The sequence below is a fragment of the Erpetoichthys calabaricus genome, chromosome 4, assembly GCF_900747795.2.
Source record: "Erpetoichthys calabaricus chromosome 4, fErpCal1.3, whole genome shotgun sequence".
NCBI lineage: Eukaryota > Metazoa > Chordata > Cladistia > Polypteriformes > Polypteridae > Erpetoichthys > Erpetoichthys calabaricus.
The window spans coordinates 41,235,760-41,261,388 of record NC_041397.2 but is presented as its reverse complement, the minus strand read 5'-3'; the positions used below and the strand labels follow the sequence as shown (position 1 = coordinate 41,261,388).

At 39.6% G+C, this 25,629-nt stretch overlaps 1 protein-coding gene across 1 annotated transcript in view; it reads left to right on the top strand.

Annotated features, from left to right (window-relative positions):
* Positions 1-25,629, top strand: part of clpb (caseinolytic mitochondrial matrix peptidase chaperone subunit B) — a 176,763-nt gene that overhangs the window by 32,549 nt on the left and 118,585 nt on the right. Inside the window, exon 4 of the mRNA XM_028799382.2 lies at positions 23,107-23,210. Within this exon, the coding sequence (XP_028655215.1) occupies positions 23,107-23,210 (104 nt within the window). The remainder of the gene's footprint in view (positions 1-23,106; positions 23,211-25,629) is intronic.

Genomic DNA, 25,629 nt, shown 5'->3' with positions numbered 1-25,629 from the left:
GCTCCATCTTGTGGTTGCAAAAATATTGCCCTTTCTCTAGAATAAAAGTTTCTTTGGTGATATCTTACACAGAAAAAAATTAGTGATTTTTTTCAAGGAGAAACAGCAATACATTCATAATACAATTTTCGCAGAGCAAAATAATGAACTGTTTCACACTGGACTGCTAAAATTTAATTTTGTCAAGTACATTGATAAGCAGTGTGCATAGAAACAGAAAATTTGGAATGAGTATTTTCTGAGACACATTTTTAAAAGATAATTTGGTTTATTGAAGGAAATAAGTTCACATACACGTAAATCATCCATGTGAAAAGTAATTTCCCTCATAATTAATGAACCAAATAAACCAATGAACCAAATTTAAATGAAAGCGGGTTAAATTAGACTAGACATGCACAAGCTCAATCTTTGTAAACCCTATTGAATTTAAACATCACTTAAGCAGAACCCTAAAAGGTTTTAACAAACAGCACACCATGCCTCTATCAAAATAAATTCCAGGAGACATGTAAAATAGGTCAGGAAAGGGTTACAAAGCAATCTCTGAAACTTGGAATTTCCAGTAAACCACCATGAGAGCCATCATCTCCAAGTGGAGAAAACTTGGAACAGTGGAAAATCTGCCCAGGAGTGGCCAGCCAAACAAAATTACTCCAAGAGCACATAGAACACTGTTATAGGAAGTCACAGAAGAACTTAGACAATCATCTAAGGAACTGCAGGCCTTAACTCAGTTAATGTAAACTTTCATGGTCGTTCTATTAGAAAGCTACTAGGCAAAAATGGTATCAATGGGAGAGCAGCAAGGTGAAAAACACTGCTAAGAAAAAGAACATAAAGGCTTCTCTTAACATTTGCCAAAAACACCTTGATTACCCCAAAAACATTTGAGATAATGTTCTGTGGACTGATGAGTCAAATGTGGAACATTTTGGAAGACATTGGTCCTGTTACATGTGGTGTAAAGCTAACACCGCTTTCCACAATAAGAACATCATGCCCACACTCGAATATGATGATGGAAGTGTGATGGTATGGGGATGAAATGCTGCTTCAGGGCCTGGATCATCTGCCATAATTGAGGGAAGCATGAATTCAGCTCTCTACCTTAAATGGGCAGTTCATGGTCAAAAATCCTTCAGTATGCGTGAATCAAAACAATTCTGTAGAAAATAGTGGGCCAGCATTTCTTCACTGTGATGAAAGACTGATCTCCTATTACTAGAAGCTGCAGTTGCAGTTGTTGTTGCTAATAGTGGGCACTGGAGCCAGCCCTTTCTGTACGCACATTACACACTGTGCGTCAGGTCTATGATCGAAGTATAAGTAATCTTAAGTATAGTGTAAGATTACTGAAGTATAATGTAAAGCAGCAACCTCCTTAACGGAGCAGAGCTCTGAAGGTTCGCAGCTTGACACTATTAGGCTTGTTGCTGTTTCATGAATCGTCAGATTAATGTCGCTGATGATGTTGTGTTCATTTTCCATTAATGAAGTGATGGCTTCAAGTCAGCACCAGTCAGAAGCACAGAGAAGAAAAAAAAAAAGCAAAAGCATGAAGAATTGGGTCATACTGCACTTGCAAGTGTGCTTAGAAATTTAAATTTGCCCAACTTCCAGTAAGGTAGCTAATGTTACAGTAAGTAAGTTAGTAAGTAGAGCCTTTTACTTGAGTAACAATGGAGTAGCAATAGCATTATGTGTAGTAATTTTGATATTGAGTGTTTTAATAGATATTATCTGATGTTACAATACCTATCTGACACATAGCTGTGGATTATTTATTACTGTCTTGTATACCTCAGAACCTATACACATTGTAAAGGCTGCTAACCTTATTTGACATATTAAATGCTCTATGTGTTGTATTGAGAACACATTTGTTAATTTCATCAACACACATACTCTTACTAGTTTGTTATTGGCTAAATTGCACTCATGCAACTTTGACATACAAAAAGAACAATTAGCTCAGATTAACTTCAAATTGTTGGTTAATTTTATTTGTTCCTAACGTTACTGATTTACAGTTATTGTCTTATTGTTATCTGCTGTTATTGGAATGACAGAATGAAGTTTAGATAAATTTTAAGTGTAGGTGACTGAGAAAAGCACTATATAAATGTAATGAATTATTATTATTATTATTATATATTAACATGGTCATTTTTTAAATATCTAAATATTCAGCTTCATTTTAACCCTGAATTTAATGCATTGTTTATTAAGCATGTTCAGTAGTAGTATTAGTAGTTTTTATTTTATTATAATTATTATTAGTATTTGTATTTTATGTTGTTATTACTAGTAGTAGCGTGATATTGTTGGCTATATTAAGTAACAAAGAGTAAAAGCACTTTGATACTCTTGACCATTATTATTATTACTAGGGGGTTACCCTCTGCTCGCTTCGCTGGCCAACCCCCCTGGCCTGCGCTATGCGCCAGCCGCTTCGCGTCTGTGCTGCTCGTGTTGTGAAGAGGGGGGCTGAACGCACCCCAAGGAGACGCAGTCATACCTCCAAAACCTCCACTTAAATGGTGATACAGTGGGAAACAAATACAATTTTTCTTTTATCTCCTCTTTGCTCGATCAGCTGCTGGATTGCCATGTGATCTGCATCTTGTGCGGCGCTTCAAACATTTAAAAGTCTGTACAGCAGCTGTCATTTACTGTTTGTCTTTTATTTCCAGCCATAGGAGTGGTTAAATGTCTTGGCACAAAATGTTGGGACGTGAGTTCTTGATATTTTATAGTTTATAATTTAAAAACGGAATAAGAATCTGAAAATCTAACAACATCACATTAAAGTTCGATAAATTCCAAAATGAATGATAACCAAACATATATATATGTAGGTTTTAAAATAAGCCCAGTTTAAAGCGTGACAAAAAACGTGACATAAAAACTTTACATAAAATCGTTGCACTTTTAGGCTTAGGATTTTATAAAGGAAACAAATCAGCTAGTATATCATTATCATTAAATACCATTAAAGTCTAAATCTATGAATTTTTCAAAACCCTAAGTTCATCAAGACATACTTATGAGCAGCTTGGCTATCATCAGCATCAACACAGACCTTGCACAGAAGACCTAATAAATTACATTTTCTCCATAAAATGTAGACGTGTGCTGTTGTGATATGTAACAAAGAGACTGAAGAAACCCCTATACGTTCACTTTCCAAATTTGATTAATGTAAATATGTAATTTTATTTGAATTTAAAAAGTTTAAAAGGCAAAAACTCGGGCATGGGAGGAGTTTGGGGAAGCCATGGAGAATGACTTTCGGACAGCTTCGAGGGGATTCTGGTCCACCGTCCGGTGTCTCAGGAGGGGGAAGCAGTGCAGTGTCAACACTGTATATGGTGGGGATGGTGCGCTGCTGACTTCGACTCAGGACGTTGTGGGTCGGTGGGGAGAGTACTTTGAAGACCTCCTCAATTCCACTAACATGCCTTCCAATGAGGAAGCAGAGCCTGGGGACTCGGAGGTGGGCTCCCCCATCTCTGAGACTGAGGTCACCGAGGTGGTCAAAAAACTCCTTGGTGGCAGGGCCCCAGGGGTGGATGAGATACGCCTCAAGGCTCTGGATGTTGTAGGGCTGTCTTGGTTGACACGCCTCTGCAACTTCGCATGGACATCAGGGACAGTGCCTCTGGATTGGCAGACCGGGGTGGTGGTCCCCCTCTTTACTGCCTTGCTAGCAGTAAGTCGAACCCATTTTCAGTGAGAGTTGGACTCCGCCAGGGCTGCCCTTTGTCACCGATTCTGTTCATAACTTTTATGGACAGAATTTCTAGGCACAGCCAGGGTGTTGAGGGGGTCCAGTTTGGTGGACTCAGGATTGGGTCACTGCTTTTTGCAGATGATGTTGTCCTGTTTGATTCATCAGGCCGTGATCTTCAGCTCTCTCTGGATTGGTTCGCAGCTGAGTGTGAAGCGGCTGGGATGGGAATCAGCACCTCCAAATCCGAGACCATGGTCCTCAGCCGGAAAAGGGTGGAGTGCCCTCTCAGGGTTGGGAGCGAGATCCTGCCCCAAGTGGAGGAGTTCAAGTATCTCGGGGTCTTGTTCACGAGTGAGGGAAGAATGGAGCGTGAGATCGACAGGCGGATCGGTGCGGCATCTGTAGTGATGTGGGCTCTGCATCAGTCTGTCATGGTGAAACAGGAACTGAGCCATAAGGCAAAGCTCTCAATTTACCAGTCGATCTATGTTCCTACCCTCACCTATGGTCATGAGCTATGGGTAGTGACCGAAAGATCGAGATTGCGAATACAAGTGGCTGAAATGAATTTCCTCCGCAGGGTGTCTGGGCTCTCCCTTAAAGATAGGGTGAGAAGCTCAGTCATCTGGGAGGGGCTCAGAGTAGAGCCGCTGCTCCTCCGCATCGAGAGGAGTCAGAGGAGGTGGCTCGGGCATCTGATCAGGATGCCTCCTGGACGCCTCCCTGGTGAGGTGTACCAGGCACGTCCAACTGGGAGGAGGCCCCGGGGAAGACCCAGGACACGCTGGAGGGATTATGTCTCCCGGCTGGCCTGGGAACGCCTCGGGATTCTCCCGGAAGAGCTAGAAGAAGTGGCCGGGGAGAGGGAAGTCTGGGCATCTCTGCTCAAGCTGCTGCCCCCGCGACCCGTTCTCGGATAAGCGGAAAAGGATGGATGGATGGATAAAAATTTTAAGTTAAGTTTGTAATGTATTTATTATTAGTTTGTTTATTGTTCAAATTATAGCTGTTATATGAAATATTAATGTAATGAATTCATGGAGGAGCAGTTGGGGGGGGGAGGGGGGGCAAAAAGAAGAGTCCTCTTTAGGCCCAAATTTAGCTAGTGGTGGCACAACCAAGTATTAAATTCAGGCGGGCCAATTAGTTTTTCAAATGGATGATATAGGTGTTGGTGAACATTTTCCTTAAATGAATCAAAAAATCATTTTAAAACTGTATTATGTTTACTCAGGATGTCTTATGTATTGTATTATACTACATTTGTTTGGAGATGAGAAACAAATGTTATGAATAAGTATCAATAGAGGAAATCAGGAAGTGGGAAAATACTTTTCCACAGAAGTGTCCATATATTGTGTCTCATTCATTTTTACTTATTGTCACTTGAACCTAGGAATCTTCAGTTCAAATTGCCCAAAGTTTTGGAAAAATTGTGCAAATTCTAACAAACACAGTGAAAGTGAATGTGCCCATGTAAAGAGACTTGTGGTAACACACACAGTATTAATACATGTCATTTAACTTTATTTGTAAATTCACAGATCTAGTGCTTGCTAAAACAGAAAACTAAAATGTCACACTTTGAATGAAGTCCATATACAACCATGAATTTGCCTCGTATTAAGGGAATTGTTACTATGGAAACCTTCCATCATTGCAGCCCTTCTGTGGACACAGTTGAATAATGGGGTGGATTGCCATGGAATCTGGAACAGTTTCTTACCATGTACTTAGCTTTACCATGCTAAGCTTCATCACCCTTAGAGCTTTAAATGGGGAAAAAAATGGGTTCACTTAATAAATCAGAGAATCAATATGTATAATGCCTAATAGCATTTTAAAACTGTTCCAAAAATTTTAGAAACATCTGAAATGGAAACTTTTTGAAGGCAAAATGACAATTACAAGTGTTAAAGAGAATACTACTATAGCTTCACAGTCTGAAGTATCTGGGTTTGACCCTGGTCCAGTTTATATTAATGCTGATATATTAAATTTATGTCAGATATGTGTTAGGTTACTCTGAAGTTTGTATGCTCCCCTCAAAACGTTGTACTTATAATAATTACCAAGGCTACACTAGATCTGTGTGATGATGTGGGGATATACTGTACATACTGTATATATGGATGAGTGAGCACTGTACTGAATAGTGCTCTGTAGAGGTTTTTTTCCTGAATTGCACCAGAAGCCACTGGGTAGAGTTTAACTTCCTACAAACCTGATATGGAAATAGACAGGGTCAGAAATAAGGAGCATACTTGTAAATTCCTAGATTGCATAACTGGATGGATTAGACCATGAAATCTATTCATGGCGTCATCTTTATGATAATTAACCCTTAGTAGTGCCTGATGATAGGCATTCGCTGGAGTCTTTCCTATTCTATACATTTTTTTTGTTACATAATGCTTTGTTTAACTTGATTTTAAAACTTTCAAGGAAGAGGCTTGTAAGTTTTCACTCAGAACATTAAATTAGTAAAATTTAAGCTAATTAAATAATTATTCAACTTATTACTGTTGTCTAAAAAATTACATATACTGTATTTTTCTGACATTTCTGCCCACTACCAATATTTAAGACAATTTCAAGTATACAGTGAACTTTTTTTTTTTTTTAAAGCACCTCTGGCCAACATATTGATGCTGTGTAAGTTTTAATTCACAATTTGAATTCAAGACTTGGTGCACCCTAAATACAATTTGAATTTAAAATTAAACACAATTTCAGATTAGCAATGATATATCCTTTAATGGAAGATATGCACTTCTCTAGACTGAAATATGCTGTTGTGTTTTAGTTAAGCATTCTTTAAAATTCATTTAGTGAAATGCAATGTGAAACTGCAGATTTTCATTTGGTAAATGCCCAACATTAAATTGTAATTAATTGTGAGTAGTTTGATATGCTTACTTTCAGAAGATGCCATGTATTGTCACAACAGTACGATTGCCATTGAGTAGAGGGGTCAAAAGTCATGAGTCGCACTCTTGACTAAACTTTATACACAGTTGCTCTGCATTTTTAGTATAGGTAGATTCAAAGCAGCAAAATCCAGATCAGTTAATAGAGTTTATGTGCTTTCAAGAACTTTCTCAAAGTCGTTTTTCATTTCACTTTAATTATAGACCATGGTTATATTACCTTGAGGTAATATTTTTAGTCTTGTAGTCATTTTTCTAAATACATTTCTATGTCTTTATTGCCATCCACTTGCCCTTTCTGTCATGTATACTGAAGCAGAAGGGTTGAACACATTGCTTCCTACACTAGAGAAGTACTTCTTCAGGCTTGAAAGATGTGCCCTCGTGTGCCGAGTTTGTGTGTGGTGCAGACTTGATGCCTGCCTTGACAAGCTCAAGTCATGACCTCTCTTGCACTGGTGCAGTCAGCCCCTCTGTTCATTCCCATCTCCTCTCCCATCTTTTGAAGGGGAGTACACTGTTTATCTTGCTTTGATGTAGAGTACATAGGGGGTGGTTAGAAGAGGCAGCATGGGAGCTTTTGTTTACACTATATCAGAGTGTGGAGTCCCTATCTTCCTCTCTGGCCCTTTGACAGAAACAGTAGTTTTCAGTGGTGTGGAACGGTTGTTGACTGTTCCGATTGACTGGTGTGGGGGCAAAAAACTTAACTTAGCCTGGAGTTAAAAAAAAAAAAAAAAACCCCAATAAGGGTGTGAGGGTAGAGGTGATGAAGGATGAATATTTAGGGGATAAAGATAATTTAAATTTGAAAAAGATATAGTTTTACAAAACTATTTAATAATAATTCATTTTCAGAAGTTATAAAGAAATTAAAAAAATAAAATTTCTTATTTTTTTTTAATAGTATAATGGCTAATGTAATGTTTTGCTTTGAATTTAAAGCATACCTATTATAATAATGTTTGTCCTTCTAATGGAAGCTATACTCCTGCTCCTAGTCTCTAGGAGACAGTAAACCACTTGTTTTTACACTTTTACAGAATTCAATAAAGGCAGCACTAACAAGTGCTACAAATATTTTACAGAGGCAAAACTTCTTAAGTAAATGTGTGAGTTTCTAAGAGTGAGACTGATGGATAAAGGATAGTGAGTGGGTACAGTATGTGTGTGCATGCTTCACTCAGTCTTAAGATTTTTTTTTGGTGTCTCCTATTATAGATAAACATACAATTAATGCATTTCTGTGTCAGCTTATTCTGTGTTCGCATTGCTTCCTATGTAATGACCAGATACTTAACAGTTGGTCATGTTTGGCATGTTTCTGCTATGATTCTTTCCCAGATATTCAGGTAGAATATCTGTTTGTTCGTATATTCACTTTATAATCTTACACCCTTTAACCAATCCAGTTCAAATTTTGCATAGTTGCTGTCTACGACCATAAGGACAAGGTAGACTACTTTGGAACCCAAAATTTTGACCTTGGTCTTTTTATCCTATGTGCTGCAGTTCACATGCTAGTGCCACCTGCTGGCTCAGAGGAAGTAAAACGTCCTAAAAGACTAAAGTCATACTAGCAGACGAACTGACTAGAGCTTAACATTGCTTACCCAAACAATGTTGCTTCTGTCTACTGTAATAAAAAGGGAGTACATTGCGCTTTTGCAGGGTGGTGTTGGGTGAGGCTTGATCAACGGTGAAAGTGCAGTGCAACACAAAGGAGAATTAACAATCAACAATAACAATCAACATCATCCAACCTCTGCTCCTTAGGGACAAGCTGACAGAGATAGGAGTATATTCATACCTGGTGGCATGGATCGTGGACTATCTTGCAGACAGACCTCAGTATGTGCATCTCAGGAACTGCAGGTCTGACATTGTGGTCAGCAACACAGGAGTGCCGCAGGGGACTGTACTTTCTCCAGTCCTGTTCAGCCTATATGCATCGGACTTCCAATATGACTCGGAGTCCTGCCACGTGCAAAAGTTCGCTGACGACACTGCTATCGTGGGCTGCATCAGGAGTGGGCAGGAGGAGGAGTATAGGAACCTAATCAAGGACTTTGTTAAATGGTGTGACTCAAACCACCTACACCTGAACATCAGCAAAACCAAGGAGCTGGTGGTGGATTTTAGGAGACCCAGGCCCCTCCTGTACCCCGTGATCATCAGAGGTGACTGTGTGCAGAGAGTGCAGCTGGATGATAAATTGGACTGGACTGCCAATACTGATGCTCTGTGCAAGAGAGGACAGAGCCAACTATACTACCTTAGAAGGCTGGCGTGCTTCAACATCTGCAATAAGATGCTGGAGATGTTCTATCAGACGGTTGTGGCGAGCGCCCTCTTTTACGCAGTGGTGTGCTAGGGAGGCAGCATAGCAGCTAGCACGCTTCCTCACGCCTGGACAAACTGGTGAGGAAGGCAGGCTCTATTGTAGGCATGGAGCTGGACAGTTTAACATCTGTGGCAGAGCGACGGGCACTGAGCAGGCTCCTGTCAATCATGGAGAATCCACTGCATCCAGTAAACATTATCTTCTCCAGACAGAGGAGCAGCTTCAGCGACAGACTGCTGTCAATATCCTGCTCCACTGACAGACTGAGGAGATTGTTCCTCCCCCACACTATGCGACTCTTCAATTCCACCCGGAGGGGTAAACGTTAACATTATTCAAAGTTATTGTCTGTTTTACCTGTATTTTTTATCACTCTTTAATTTAATATTGTTTCTTTATCAGTATGCTGCTGCTGGAGTATGTGAATTTTCCCTTGGGATTAATAAAGTAAGTCTGTCTGTCTGTCTAAATAAAGGGTTGTTTTTTAACTACTGTTTTGTGGGCTTTTCTTCATAATTTAAGCACTCCAGACTGTCCACTTTGAACTAAGAGGATGAACCAAACATGACAACATTTATGGTTATGACCCAGAAAGGAGTTACCACAATTCTAGCATCCAGTTGGACCCTAAAGAATAAATTCACAAAAGCAGAAGTATTGATGGAGAGACAGTGTGGATGATAGGTGCTTTCTTTCCTTAACCCATTTTGCAGATATTTGTATGCAACGCTGGGTACTTTGGCTAGTATTTATACAGTATATGATTTTTATTTGATAGAAATTATTTTTATATATTTTGGCTTACACATCATTTTCAAGTTTCTGCAATCTTTTGGCAAGCTCCAAAAATATTCCCATTTATTGTTCATGGCCAACCCACGAATAACCTGAAACCACAAATGTGAAGGGGTTACTGTATAACATATTTGCTTTGAGTGTGTCATTAACCACATGATGAATTTTTCTTTTAGAAGTTTTACTAACCAGTGGTGGGACTTCACAGATTTAGGTTGTGTCTAACCTGGACATGTGCAAATTTTTATGATTAGATTTCTGCTGTATTCTTCACTCTTTCACTCAGTCAATAGATCAACAAAAACAATTTAAAAGTTATGCAAAAGCTGTGTAACTCGCAGTTGAGGTCAGTTCATTATTACAAGAAAGGACACACAGTAACAGCACTAAAGAAAGAAATTAAGAGCCACTAGCCACTTGCTGGAAGCAACAATACATTGGAAGCACTAGGTAAATTGAAAATAAAGTACTGTTCTCATAAAAAACAAGTTGACTCCATGCTACTGTTTGTACAATTTAGAAAGCTATTTGCTTGCACCGTGGTCTGTTTAGCACCCATCATATGGGTAGAATACAACAGCTAAGTAGTCACATTCTGATTTTTTTTATTTTAGAGATCTGTAGATATTTCTTATTGTTTAAGATTTATTAGTTATTATTTATTCAGGAGGAAAAGAAAATCACCATTTCATTAGCTTACATACAACTGTAAGAAATATCAATTTGAATGAAAACTGTTATCGGTAATAGACATAGTTCAGAATACAGTATAATACAATATAAAGTGCCAGAAACGAATGTTATATAGTTAAAGCAGGAATATCCATTTTGTTCCACATCCTTGATTTAAAAGTGAGGACTGAAAGTGTTTTACAGGTAAACTGAACAGAGTTCAAGAAAATGAGTACCATAGAGATGAGACTCTAGAACAGGGAAAATGTCACTGATGTCACAAAGGTTTATGTGAAGTAAAGCACTTTTCTTTGTGAGCAGAAGACCTATGGCAATGATTTTATTCACGCTGGGCCCATGTAGTTTAGAAGGCAAGGAACTGATGTTTAAGACTGATTGAAGTCAGAACTCAATTTTGTCTAATTGATATCATTCAGATATAATTTAAAAATGCTACATTTTACATATGGAGCACTTAATTCTTTCACTTAATTCTTTTTTGTTTTTTAAAACTTTTTATATCATGCAGAGATGTGGTTCTTTAAATTGAATCATTTGTAATCTCAAAAAATGTATTAATCGAAAAGCTGAGCATGCAGAAAATCTTGGCTTTTTTAAAATGAGTAATTTATGTGGGCAGAGAAGTAGTAATATAAACATGTATATATGTTTAAAAATATATAGTATTAAGTGATTCTGTGATGATGACATAGTTGTGATAATTGAGGTTAGAATGTTTTTTTAGTTATATTTTTATTGACAGAAAAGAAAAACACAATATTAGAATAAACAGACATGGAAAGACATAGGTCTACTTCCCAACTCTTACTTTTAGTTTTGTATTAAAGCCGCCTTCTCCTTTCATTTTTGTTCTTTATTGCCTTTCTAATGTCACTCCAGTTTGGGGTGCCTTTGTTTGTAGAAGTGCTTTCTAGGATCAGTGCTCTTCTCGGATCACTGCCCAGACCCATTTCAACAATGCTTACTCCGCCTTCATGACACTCTGGGGTAGGTATTAAGAATCTGTGGAAATCTAGCAAAGCAACTCCTATTCCCTATAATATGTAGGTCTCCTTCCAGACAATGAAAAAAGTATCCCCGTTGCACAATAAAAGACCCCCACTGATAGTTTTCACTGGATACAAAGAAAATGCTTAAGCATGTTCGTAGAGGAAATACTGCTACAGGAACTGTACCATTTCTTCTTGTTAATGGTGTTAATTATGGTTCAGTGTATAACTGGATGTGTATTCTGTATTTTAAAACTCTAAATATCAGGTTGTTACACACAAACAATAGTATCTGCTATCTGCAGAAATACTTCTGATTGATTACATCTTGCCTGAAGAAGAGGCCTGAGTTGCCCCGAAAGCTTGCATATTGTAATCTTCTTAGCCAATAAAAGGTGTCATTTTGCTTGGCTTTTCTCTACATTCATAATGGCTAACACTGTACAACACCCTAGTACTGCAAAAATACTTTAAATTGATTTAACTTCTGGGGTTGATGGGACATCTTTTACATCAGCTGGTATGTCATTCCAAAGTTTCAAAGTACTTCTAGTTAAAATCCCTGCCTTGCAATAGTTGTATTCATCCTTCAAATCTTAAAAAGGTGAACACTAAGCAAATACAGTACACTCTCTATATAGTATATGAAGTTATACCATGTGTAAGATAAAGGCATGAGACAAAGGCATTTCTAGTTTTACATGGCACAAGCTTTAGATGTAGCTGTAATTTTAATTGAAGAGTGTACATCTGGATTTGTAAAGATAAAATCTATGACTGAAATGTGTGTTATGTGCATTGTATGTACACTACCAGATAAAAGTTTTAGAACACCTTAGTTTTTCCACTTTTTTTTCTCAAACTTAATGAATGACCTAAACTGCCAGAGATTTAAGTTTAAAGTTTAGGTTACCAAAAACTGCAAAAAAAGGAAATATCAGGATATTACAAATGGGCCTTCTTTAGGGAACAGCTATTAGGTTACAACCTACTGATGTTCTTCAGCAATTAAAGCAAACAATTTGCTGAGGTGTCCCAACCTCTTTTGATTACTTAAAAACCCTCTGTCTGTCTTAAAGCAGTGTTGGAACAGACTGTGTTTCTACACCCTATAAAATGCTACTTGGACAATATTCCAGTGATAATAGCAAGAAAATGGAAATTAACAAATGAAATGAGGCAGAACATTGTTAGTCTTGGAAGTGTAGGCCTTTCATGTATAGAAATTGAAAAAATCCAAATGTCAGTGAATATGGTATTCTACACAATCCAAAGGCAACTGGAAACTGGAAGAAATGCTGATAGGAAGCAATGTGGCAAACCCAAAGTTACAACCTAATCAAAAGACAAGATTCTGATGGTCAACAGCTGGTGTGATAGGCGCCTCACAGCACATCTGCCTGGGGTCTGGGACACCTCAAAAGGTGAACCCCTTATATTGAAAAAGTGTAAAAGGAGCAAAAAAAAAAAAAAGCATATTAAGCACAGTTTTTGAGACGACTTCAGACGTTCACAGAGTCTGCACAAGATGGCTACATTTCCAGCTTTGATGGTTTCTGAGAGGAGGAAACCCCAGAAGTGAAGGTATGGTCGGAGGCACGTCAATCTTTCTGTCTGCAGAGGGGAAAGGAGAAGAGAAATCATTATTGCTTAGCACACTCTTATCTTCCGGGGGAGTAATATAATTAACCAAGCCTTTAAGTTGATCCCCAAGCGCAATCTATCCATCAGATGCTGGAAAGTTGTGGGTGGCCCGTACAAACCGAATGGAAGGACCGTATACTGCCAGTGACCCCTTGGGGTACTGAACTCAGACTTTTCCTTTGCAGATTTCACTAAGGGAATATGCCAGTACCCTTTTGTCATGTCTAAAGTGGTCAAGTACTTTGCCTGTCCGAGCCTCTCAAGGAGTTCATCCACTTGGGGCATCGGGTAGGCATCAAACTGAGATACCTGATTAAGCCGGCGGAAATCATTGCAGAAGTGCCAGCTTCTGTCAGGCATAGAGACTAAGGCAATGGGACTGGACCAAGGACTGAAACTTTCCTCTATTACTTCCAAGTCCAACATGCGTTTAATTTCTATTTCAACAGCATGTTTGGCCTCTGGGAGGCAATATGGGCGTATCTCAGACGATGACACCCAGTTCTATAACAATGTGCACAATCAAGGAGGTTCTTCCAGGTTTCTCCTTCACAACATCCGGAATGGACGAGATAGCTTCTTCAAGCTCTCGTCTTTGTATAGGTGTTAAATCAGAACATAAGTTAAAATTATTGGACACAACTGACAAAGAAGGAGCGAGGTGAAGTGGAGTAGTGATCAGAATCCCTTTTCTTCCACAGCATCAGGAGTTTGACATGATATACTCACTCGGCTGGTTGTCTAATTGTTTTTTTAATTATTGTTGAGCCAATAATTTAGAGTGGGACATGGGAATAAGAACCATAACACAGTCCTTTGGTCGAAACTCTCAGAGGGTCATACCCCGGTCGTAATAACGAACCTGCATTGATTGGGCATGTTCAGTGTTTTCCTTTAAGATGGGCCTGATCTTACCAAATCTATCATGTAACTGTGTGATATATTACAGAATGTTTACAGAAGGATTGGTCTCCTCTTCCCAACCTTCTTTTAAGATGTCCAAATACACTGGGGTTGTCTTCCATATAATAAATCAAAGGAGGAGAAACCCGTGAAGGCTTATGGCACCTCCCAGTAGACAAACAAGATGAGGGGAAGTAAGTGATCCCAATTCCTTCCATCCTTGTTGACCATTTTACTGAGCATCTATTTGAGCATTTGATTAAAGCGCGTCACTAAACCATCTGTCTGGGGATGATGATGCACAGAGGTTTTCACATGCTTAATACAGAGTAATTTGGACACCTCCCTGAACATATCTGAGGTAAATGGCATCCCTGGATCTGTTAAGATTTCTTTAGGGATGCTGACCCTCTCAAAGACCCTGACAAGTTCCCGTGCATTGTTTTTTTGAATTAGCCACTCTCAATGGGATGGCTTCTGGGTATCAGATAGCATAATCTGCCATAACTAAAATATATTTTTGACCTCTGGCCAAGGTTTCTGAGGTCCTATAATATCCACCCCTAATTACTCAACTGGATTGTCAATGAGTGGGACAGGAACAAGAGCAGCACGGTCCTTCCAAGGAATCTGCCGCAGCTGACATTCTGGGCAGGAGGCACAAAAGCGGTGGATCTCCTCATTGATCCCTGGCCAATAAAATTGGAGTTTTATTCTCTCAAGTGTCTTCCCTGCACCTAAATGCGCACCCATAAGGTGGGTGTGTGCTAGCTCTCAGATTTGGCACCAGAAAGTCCGTGGTACTAACAACATTGACCTTCCTTCACACTCATGTTCGGCTACCCAATAGAGCAAATCATTCTTCAAAACAAAGTTGTAGCACCATCAATCAGAACAATGGCATTCAAAGCAAATTTTAAGGAATCATCATTCCATTGTTCCCGTTTAAACAAGCTCAGGGTTTGTCTAAACTGAAAATGTAATTCAGAGGATCGGTTGTGACCTCAATGGGTGGAGTTATGCCCTGAACCATCATGTCTTCTGCCTCACTTACATCAGCAGACTGTGACGTAGGTACAGTGGGTACGGACAGTATTCAGACCCCCTTCAATTTTTCACTCTTTGTCATACTGCAGCCATTTGCTAAAATCATTTAAATTAATTTTTTTCCTCATTAATGTACACACAGCACCCCATATTGACAGACAAAAAAAAAATTTTTGAAATTGTTGCAGATTTATTGAAAAAGAAAAACTGAAATATCACATGGTCCTAAGTATTCAGACCCTTTGCTGTGACATTCATATATTTAACTCGGGTGCTTTCCATTTCTTCTGATCATCCTTGAGATCACCTTCATTTGAGTCCAGCTGTGTTTGATTATACTGATTGGACTTGATTAGGAAAGCCACACACCTGTCTATATAAGACCTTACAGCTCACAATGCATGTCAGAGCAAATGAGAATCATGAGGTCAAAGGAACTGCCTGAAGAGCTCACAGACAGAATTGTGGCAAGGCACAGATCTGGCCAAGGTTACAAAAAAATGTCTGCTGCACTTAAGGTTCCCAAGAGCACAGTGGCCTCCATAATCCTTAAATGGAAGACGTTTGGGACGACCAGAACCCTTCCTAGAGCTGGCCGTCCGGCCAAGCTGAGCTACCGGGGGAGAAGAGCCTTGGTGAGAGAGGTAAAGAAGAACCCAAAGATCACTTCGGCTGAACTCCAGAGATGCAGTCAGGAGATGGGAGAAAGTTGTAGAAAGTCAACCATCACTGCAGCCCTCCACCAGTCAGGGCTTTATGGCAGAGTGGCCTGTCGGAAGCCTCTCCTCAGTGCAAGACACATGACAGCCCGCATGGAGTTTGCTAAAAGACACCTGAAGGACTCTGAGATGGTGAGAAATAAGATTCTCTGGTCTGATGAGACCAAGATAGAACTTTTTGGCCTTAATTCTAAGCGGTATGTGTGGAGACAACCAGGCACTGTTCATCACTTGTCCAATACAGTCCCCACAGTGAAGCATGGCGGTGGCAGCATCATGCTGTGGGGGTGTTTTTCAGCTGCAGGGACAGGATGACTGGTTGCAATCGAGGGAAAGATGAATGCGGCCAAGTACAGGGATATCCTGGACAAAAACCTTCTCCAGAGTGCTAAGGACCTCAGACTGAGCCGAAGGTTTACCTTCCAACAAGACAATGACCCTAAGCACACAGCTAAAATAACGAAGGAGTGGCTTCACAACAACTCTGTGACTGTTCTTGAATGGCCCAGCCAGAGCCCTGACTTAAACCCAATTGAGCATCTCTGGAGAGACCTAAAAATGGCTGTCCACCAACGTTTACCATCCAACCTGACAGAACTGGAGAGGATCTGCAAGGAGGAATGGCAGAGGATCCCCAAATCCAGGTGTGAAAAACTTGTTGCATCTTTCCCAAGAAGACTCATGGCTGTATTAGCTCAAAAGGGTGCTTCTACTAAATACTGAGCAAAGGGTCTGAATACTTAGGACCATGTGATATTTCAGTGTTTCTTTTTTAATAAATCTGCAACAATTTCAAAAATTCTTTTTTTTGTCTGTCAATATGGGGTGCTGTGTGTACATTAATGAGGAAAAAAATTAATTTAAATGATTTTAGCAAATGGCTGCAATATGACAAAGAGTGAAAAATTGAAGGGGGTCTGAATACTTTCCGTACCCACTGTATATTTCTCTCGTCCCATTGAGTAGTGCTATAAATTTGGTCACCACCTGGCTGTATACGTGGCATGGGAACAACTTGTGACGAGTTGTCACCAACAGTAACTAGTCCTGGTTTCTGCCTAGAGGTGGATTACATACTTTTCCTTATACAATTCGACCAGTCCCGCCCAAGGATTACTGGATAAGGTGCATAGCCACCTGAATTTTCTGTGTAAGCTTTATAATAATTAACCAGGCAGACCTATACCAACGAGTTTCCCAGTGAATACTGGTTAGACTACTCATCCTGCTTTCCCATTGTTCGGAAAGTATATAACAGCAAGTGACAATGGAAATGTTCCTTCCAGAATGAATCAAAGCTGACACCTTATGACCATTAACCACAACTACCTCATCTTGAGGTAGAGACAATGAATCAGCAAAAAACCAATACCTCTTTCCTTTCGCCCAGCTGCAGTTTAGAGACTCACCGAAGCGGGGATAGTTAAGGATGGTATGGCTAAGTTCCCCACACTTGTAGCAGCAGGGTGATGTTGAGGATCTCTCCTGTCACACCATAGGTTCAATATTGCATCAAGCGGGTTCCAAAGGACCGAAATGTCCCTGATGAGGCTTGTAGATGTCTACTGGCCCTCTCTACTTGGAAGGTGACGTGGTGATGTTTGATGGCTGCAATCAGGCTGTCCATGCTGTTATATTCTTGCCTCCAGGCCGGACAGGCTAGATGTTGTGGAAGGGCTTGTACCAAAAAATCACAATCAACAGACTCCACAATTTGTTTGGAAGAGTTGGTTTACAGTTTCAGCCATCGGCCCACTCATCTCCAGATCTCGTAACCTGGGGACCTGGCTGGGATATCAGGGTCGATGGTCCACTCATAGCAAGCTCTCGCCTGCTGGTCAGGAGTGATCCCATCCCAGCACCTCTGATTTTAACTGATCATAGTCACCTACATCGGTCTCCTCAAGGTCGTAGTAAGCCTGCTCTGCTGGCAGTCAAGTAATGGTGCCGGTATATGTATGCACTCGGCATGATTCCAGTGATGATGGGTGGTGGTTCTCTAGAAAACTAGAAAGTATATTTCAATATCCCCATCCAGATTTACTACCTGTGATGGACCTATCTGTAGGTCTTTCTGGAGAGCGACCTGTGTTTGGCTACATAACGCTGTCTCGGAGAGTTGGGTTTGTTGTTTCCCCATCTGGACTTCTAGCACCTAAATTTCCACAGCCATCCTATGAAGCAAGTCTATGATGTCCTGGGGTTCCGTCATTTTTCTGATTGATCCTGCTGACAATGCCACTGTAAAGACAAGACAGGCAATTATAAAGGGTCTGGGGCACCTCAAAAGGTGAACCCCGTATATTGAAAAAGTGCATTTGTTGAGACTTCTTGAGAAGTTCATGGGAGTCTTCACAAGATGGCTATGTTTCTGGATTTGAGTGTTTCTGGGAGGAAGAGGTGGGTCCAGGTGGTGTAACCCTGGAAGTGACATCATGGTTGGAGGCAAGTCAATCTTTTCTTTCTGGGGAAAGGAGAAGAGAAATCATTATTGCTTAGCGCCCTCATGTGTTCCTGGAGAGTGATATAATTAACCAAGCCCTTAAGTTGATCCCCAAACGCACACACATGACAATATACAGTATATATTGCAATACAGGTAAAATTCCGTTACAACGAATATCTTTACAACAAAATTTTCATTACAACGAAGTATTTTTATGGTCCCGACAGTTTCCCCATATGACACGAGTCTATAGAAATCTTCTTACTACGAAGTACATTCAGCAGATACTTGCATTACAACAAAGTGCCCAAAAGACCTTGAAATACCTGAATGAATCATCCACAGAGCAGTTTTTTCTGTGGTCACAGCTCAGTTGTGCACAACGATCCCCAAACAGAAACATTGCAAAAAAAAAAAAAATTCTTTCTTTGAACTTTGCTCATACTGTTTTTTTGCTGTTTTCATTTTCTGTGGTTTTTAGTGATACCTTTTGCTTATTGCTTGTCAACATTTGAAAAACATCCATTGGAATTTAACTCATTGTCACCCTCCTAGAAAAATGGCACACACGAAAAAATGATAACAGTTCATATTAGAAAAAAAACTTTACATTTTTGCAGCTCTCAATTGCGGCAGAAAGAAAAAAGACGTTACCAGTGAATTCAGAATTTCGCCATTGATGCTGTCAACTTTCTTGAAAGACTGAGCAAAAAAAGAAGAAAAATCTCGGGTTGCAAATGTATGTGAACTGCTGCATTTGAAGACGTCGAAAAAGCAATTTTATATGGTTCAGCTCATTCAAGAAACATTCCTATTAATGCGGCATTTATTCAAGAAATGTGAGGTTTGTAAACTCTCTTGGGACCTCCCACAACTGGACAACACGCCGAAGAGCATACCGAAGTGCGATCACCGTCTCTGTAGAAGGCTGTTTATATGTTGCCAGGGCAACAGCAGGCTCAGAGCTCTGCTGCGTCTCTCTGCCAAAGCAAACTCGATGGGTGATGCAAGGAATATTGTTAATGCAGTGAACAGGATTACTTGGCCACTAACCTGGTCACGACCCTGCCTGACTGTTGTGTCTGTTTATAGGAGAGTGGCAGATACCGCTACAATAAATAACCATGCTGTTTCTGTTTCAAGCTGAATAAAGCTGGTTTTGCTAAAGTTCTGAGACTCAGCCTCATGTTTTGGGGTGCAAGACAGGGACTTATAGCGCAACCCCGATCTTTTAGGATTCGCTTCTGCGGCGCCTCACTGCAGCGCTGTGACCTTGCTGTTGCCTTGCTCTGGCAACGGACAAACAATTTTCCACAGACGTGGCAATCACGCTTCGGGACACACTTCAGTGTGACGTTCCCATTGAATGGGGGGATTGGGGGGATCCCAAAAGAGTTCAGAAACCTCACAATATGAGGAAGAAGAAAAGGATGATTGAGCTTCTGATTGATAACTGTGCTGCCCACAACATGCTTCCACATTTAGATAATGTTCGCGTTGAATTCCTCCCACCCAATTGCACAGCAGTGCTTCAGTCATTGGATTTGGGCATCATTCGCACCCTGAAAAGTGTATTATCGCAAGGAAATGCTGAGAAAAATTCTCGTCAGCATAACTTGTACACAGGAGAAGAGTAAAATTAACGCAAAATAAGCTATTGAATTGATTGCAGACGCCTGGATGCAAGTTAAAGAAAGCACTATAGCTAGAAATACAGAATCTCATTTCAACAAAATTTTCATTACAACAAAATATTTTTTAGGTCCCTGGAAGTTCGTTGTAATGGAATTTTACCTGTATTTGGGAATGGTACAGAGCATATGAATCTGGATCCTTGTTGCTCTGCATTTGGATTTCTTTTTAATTCATTGTATTGTCTATGTCTCAAATGTGTCCATTGGTCCTTGCCAACCTTTCTTCATGTAGACAGTACTTTTACCAGATCTGTGAACAATCTTAATCCTGGAAGTTTCCATGTCACCCTGAAATGACTTAATAAGCAATTTCAAGTAAATTCATGGCTTAGCCTAGTTTCTGTGTGAAACAGGCTTATAAGTGCTTTTATGTTATAGATCTATTCGATGACAGAGAAAACGATTCAAGAAGGCATTTTTGGTGCACATTGTGGTTAGTAATTAAAGTTTGGACAATTTGACTATAAAATGTAGGACACCCATTTTTTTGTGTTTGCCATGTAATTTGATGTAATCTCCTACTCCAATGCAATGCTAGTTCTGTTTTAAACAGCATCAACCATCTAATTTTTAAAACATGCTGAACTCATCCCCACATTACGTTAAATATGTATTGCCATTTTATTTCCAAATCCAAAAAAGACGATATAATTTTCTGGATTTCTGGGACCAACAGTTTGTTGTTGTGGTATGTGATGCCTGATATGTACATACATGTATTATACTGTATGACTTGTAGCATGAATCCAGTGATAAACTTGGATATTCCTGTCTACTGCTACATAGCAGTGAATCTTGTTGCCATTAAATACAGTTAGGCCCATAAATATTTAGACAGAGACAACTTTTTTCTAATTTTGGTTCTGTACATTATCACAATGAATTTTAAATGAAACAACTCAGATACAGTTGAAGTGCAGACTTTCAGCTTTAATTCAGTGGGGTGAACAAAACGATTGCATAAAAATGTGAGGCAACTAAAGCATTTTTTTTAACACAATCCCTTCATTTCAGGGGCTCAAAAGTAATTGGACAATTGACTCAAAGGCTATTTCATGGGCAGGTGTGGGCAAGTCCGTCGTTATGTCATTATCATTTAAGCAGATAAAAGGCCTTGAGTTGATTTGAGGTGTGGTGATTGCATGTAGAAGATTTTGCTGTGAACAGACAACATGCGGTGTAAGGGATGGCCGACCAAATATTCCGGCCCACACCTCCAGGCCACCAGATGGAGCCCTCCCAGCAGCATGGAAGTTCCCCGAATTCCAGCAGGGCCTTATGGACATTGTAGTTTTTATAAACAACCCTGCTGGATACCATGGGGACCACCAGGAACCGCTGTAGGGAGGCTTGCAGAGTGCTACGTGCTCTATAACCCGGAAGTGCGTCCAGATCACATGACCGGAAGGAACGACGTGCTTCTGGGTTGAAGAAAAGGACTTTTAATCTGACCCGGAAGTGATGAGGACTCATGGACTGCAGGGCTGGAACCACTTCCGGGTCAGGGACTATAAAGGACTCTGGGAAACCCCAGACGAGTGAGCTGAGCTGGGAGAAAGGGTGGCTAAGTGTCTGGGAGAGGAGGATTGGTGATTGTTTATTGATTATTGAGTTATATGAGTAGTGTAGAGAGGAGGGTGCTTTGCACACGTTATTATTATTAATTGTACTTTTACCTGGTGTTTGGCGTGGTACCTGAGGGTTCAAGAGGTCGATAGGGGCCTATACTGCTACAGTGGTCAAAGGAGCTCTCCATGCAGGTGAAAGAAGCCATCCTTAATCTGCGAAAACAGAAAAAACCCATCCGAGAAATTGCTACAATATTACAAATGGCAAAATCTACAGTTTGGTAAATCCTGAGAAAGAAAGCAAGCACTGGTGAACTCAGCAACGCAAAAAGACCTGGACGTCCACAGAAGACAACAGTGGTGGATGATCGCAGAATCATTTCCATGGTGAAGAGAAACCCCTTCACAACAGCCATCCAAGTGATCAACACTCTCCAGGGGGTAGGCATATCGATATCCAAGTCTACCTTAAAGAGAAGACTGCATGAAAGTAAATACAGAGGGTGCACTGCAAGGTGCAAGCCACTCATAAGTCTCAAGAATAGAAAGGCTAGATTGGACTTTGCTAAAGAACATCTAAAAAAGCCAGCATACTTCCAGAAAAACATCCTTTGGACAGATGAAACCAAGATCAACTTCTGCCAGAATGATGGCAAGAAAAAAGTATGGAGAAGGCATGGAACAGCTCATTATCCAAAGCATACCACATCATCTGTAAAACACAGTGGAGGCAGTGTGATGGCTTGGGAGTGCATGGCTGCCAGTGGCACTGGGACACTAGTGTTTATTGATGATGTGACACAGGACAGAAGCAGCCGAATGAATTCTGAGGTGTTCAGAGACATACTGTTTGCTCAAATCCAGCTAAATGCAGTCAAATTGATTGGGTGGCGTTTCATGATACAGATGGACATACAGCCAAAGCAACCCAGGAGTTTATTAAAGCAAAGAAGTGGAACATTCTTGAATGGCCAAGTCAGTCACCTGATCGTAACCCAATTGAGCATGCATTTCACTTGTTGAAAACTAAACTTCAGACAGAAAGGCCCATAAACAAACAGCAACTGAAAGCCGCTGCAGTAAAGGCCTGGCAGAGCATTAAAAAGGAGGAAACCCAGCATCTGGTGATGTCCATGAGTTCAAGACTTGAGGCTGTCATTGCCAGCAAAGGGTTTTCAACCAAGTATTAGAAATGAACATTTTATTTCCAGTTATTTAATTTGTCCAATTACTTTTGAGCCCCTGAAATGAAGGGATTGTGTTAAAAAATGTGCTTTAGTTGCCTCACATTTTAATGCAATCGTTTTGTTCACCCCATTGAATTAAAGCTGAAAGTCTGCACTTCAACTGCTTCTGAGTTGTTTCATTTAAAATTCATTGTGGTAATGTACAGAACCAAAATTAGAAAAAAGTTCTCTGTCCAAATATTTATGGACCTAACTGTATAATGCAGTTAGTCAATATGCTCTTCAATGTGTCCTGTATCTTTACGAATTAGTGAGATCCTCAAGGAAACTACTAAATTTTGTCTATTTTCATATTTGTAATAAAAGTTTAGTTCGATTGCCTAAGGCTGCTTTTTATTTCATTTTTTTTAGAGTGGTGAAAGAACTATTAGCAGCTGGAGCAGATCCAGACCTTGGAGATGAGTTCAGTAATGTCTATGATATGTCCAGGCAGAAAAGTATTCACTCTTTAGAAGGTAATATAGTGTTTATTTTTTACAACTGATTATGTAAGGATATAAACTAAAATTTTTAAAAAGTCATTTTATCTGAAACAGCAACTCATTAATTTACAACAAGCAGATAAACTTACTTTCTTTTTACTTTTTTCTGTTATCTCAATAAGAAACCAATGTCTAACATCTGATCTTGGGTGCAACAAGTTAATTTAATCAAAGTAAAACGTTAAAAGTACATTATTGTTCATTGTATAGTTGGGCAGGGGCACAGACTGTGGTTATGATTGATGAGGATTTATTTTACTTTATCTCCTAGTGTGTATGCTCAATTTTTTTCCTCTTCCCTGCTACATTCAGTGATATCAGAAAGGGTCTTTATATAGCAACAGTCATATGACTACATTAAAAGCATATGTGTTGTTTATTTTTCTACACTTTTCTCTAGGTACTTTAGTAGCTCAGAAGGGTATAGGTGGGTAAAATACAGAATAAATATGAGTGATTAGAAATTTACAAAAAGCTTACAGATATAGTAAAATTTATTCTTTACTTATGAGACCCAGGACCCAAAGGTATTTGTAGTACATATGACGAAACAAAGCCAAGACATGGGATTCAAAATCCCCAAAACTTTTATTAAACATACTGGAGAAACAGGGTGGGTTAGTACTATGGCTTATCTAAATGGAATAATGATAAAAAATCTTGTGTATAAGCACATATTTATTATTTCTAACGCAGATAATTTAGCTAATTTCTCTCTCCATGCCACATGATTGGACTAAAAAATATGAAAGGAAAAGAAGAAAGAACTTGTTTTTATTACTAAAAGGATGAATGGTTTTTGTCCATTTTTACATTAAAACAATCGCAAACCAGACATAAACATAATGCATATAACACCCTTAACTCATTTCACTCCAGTAGTACATCGTCACTTTACTGAGCCTTTATTTAAGGGGACAAAGTTGTCATTCTTTATGTCTCTGCCAAAAGATGAAGACAGTGATTGTTCAGGCAAAAAATAGCAACCTCTGAAGCATAGGCACAGGCATTTTGATAAACTGTCTTAAATGTCATTTTATTCAGATTAATGGATATTATGATATACTTAGGGCGGCATGGTGGCGCAGTGGGTAGCGCTGCTGCCGCGCAGATAGGAGACCCGGGTTCGCTTCCCGGGTCCTCCGTGCGTGGAGTTTGCACGTTCTCCCCGTGTCTGCCCTGTGGTTTCCTCCCACAGTCCAAAGACATGCAGGTGCATTGGCGATTCTAAATTGTCCCTAGTGTGTGTGTACGTGTGTGTGTGTGTGTGCGCGCACCCTGCGGTGGGCTGGCACCCTGCCTGGGGTTTGTTTCCTGCCTTGTGCCTTGTGTTGGCTGGGATTGGCTCCAGCAGACCCCTGTGACCCTGTAGTTAGGATATAGCGGGTTGAATAATGAATGGATGGATGGATGATATACTTATTTTATTTTTGTATTGGAAGAAATAATTTTCATTGATGAGAAAAATTTTAAGGCTTTTTGGGGAAAACATCATATTCACAGCACACTAATAAATTAGCTACTATTAGTAGATGAAGTGGATTAGAAGGCAGCAGGTTGAACATGCAGGGTAGGCGCAGACCTAGGAGGAAATTGCATACTTAGAAGGAGTTAGCTGATAATTTGTCGAAAATGACTTTGTGTTGTAGTTAAATTATGTTACGCTCTTAATTTAAAGTCACCGATTAGCTTATTAATAGGGTATTGCTTGCGAAGGGAAACCTGAGACACCAAAAACACAGACCACAGAGATGTCTTGATTATTTAAATTTCTGGATAGAAAAGAAAACATGGAATAAACTTGAGTAATATCAAACTGCATCACAGGAATAACAATGTTCTCTGAAAATAACTGAAAAATCTCCATTTCAAATATGTAAATTTGTTTCTTTCCAGACTGGATATGGTTGCAGATAGTGAAATATCACAAGCAAATTCGTTTTCATTACCATTTAATTTTTCTCCTCAACAAAAATAGTTTATGTTAGAATTCTGAAACATTCTGTTTAACTCATTTATTATAGTTTATTTGACCATGAATAAATATCATTTTGTAAATCTCTCTTGTGCATCTAGTAGGGCAAATGCAGTGTACCTATATGAAGAGATGGGAATATCTAATGTCAATAATAAAATGTGGATTGAATTTGGACTACAATGGAAAGAGCACACTATTGAACAGCATTTTTTGAACAATTTTGTTTTTTTTGAAGCTCACCTTGTATCGTATGACTAGAAGGGTTGGTATAGTTCAACATAGACAATAACTGCAAAGTATTATAAATAAATGTAAAGTATTAAATCAATAAGTAAAACGTTAGAATATACAACTGGAGGTTTAAAACCCGGATGTAGCCTTTAAGAGAAGGACCTAGGAGTTGTATTGAACTTT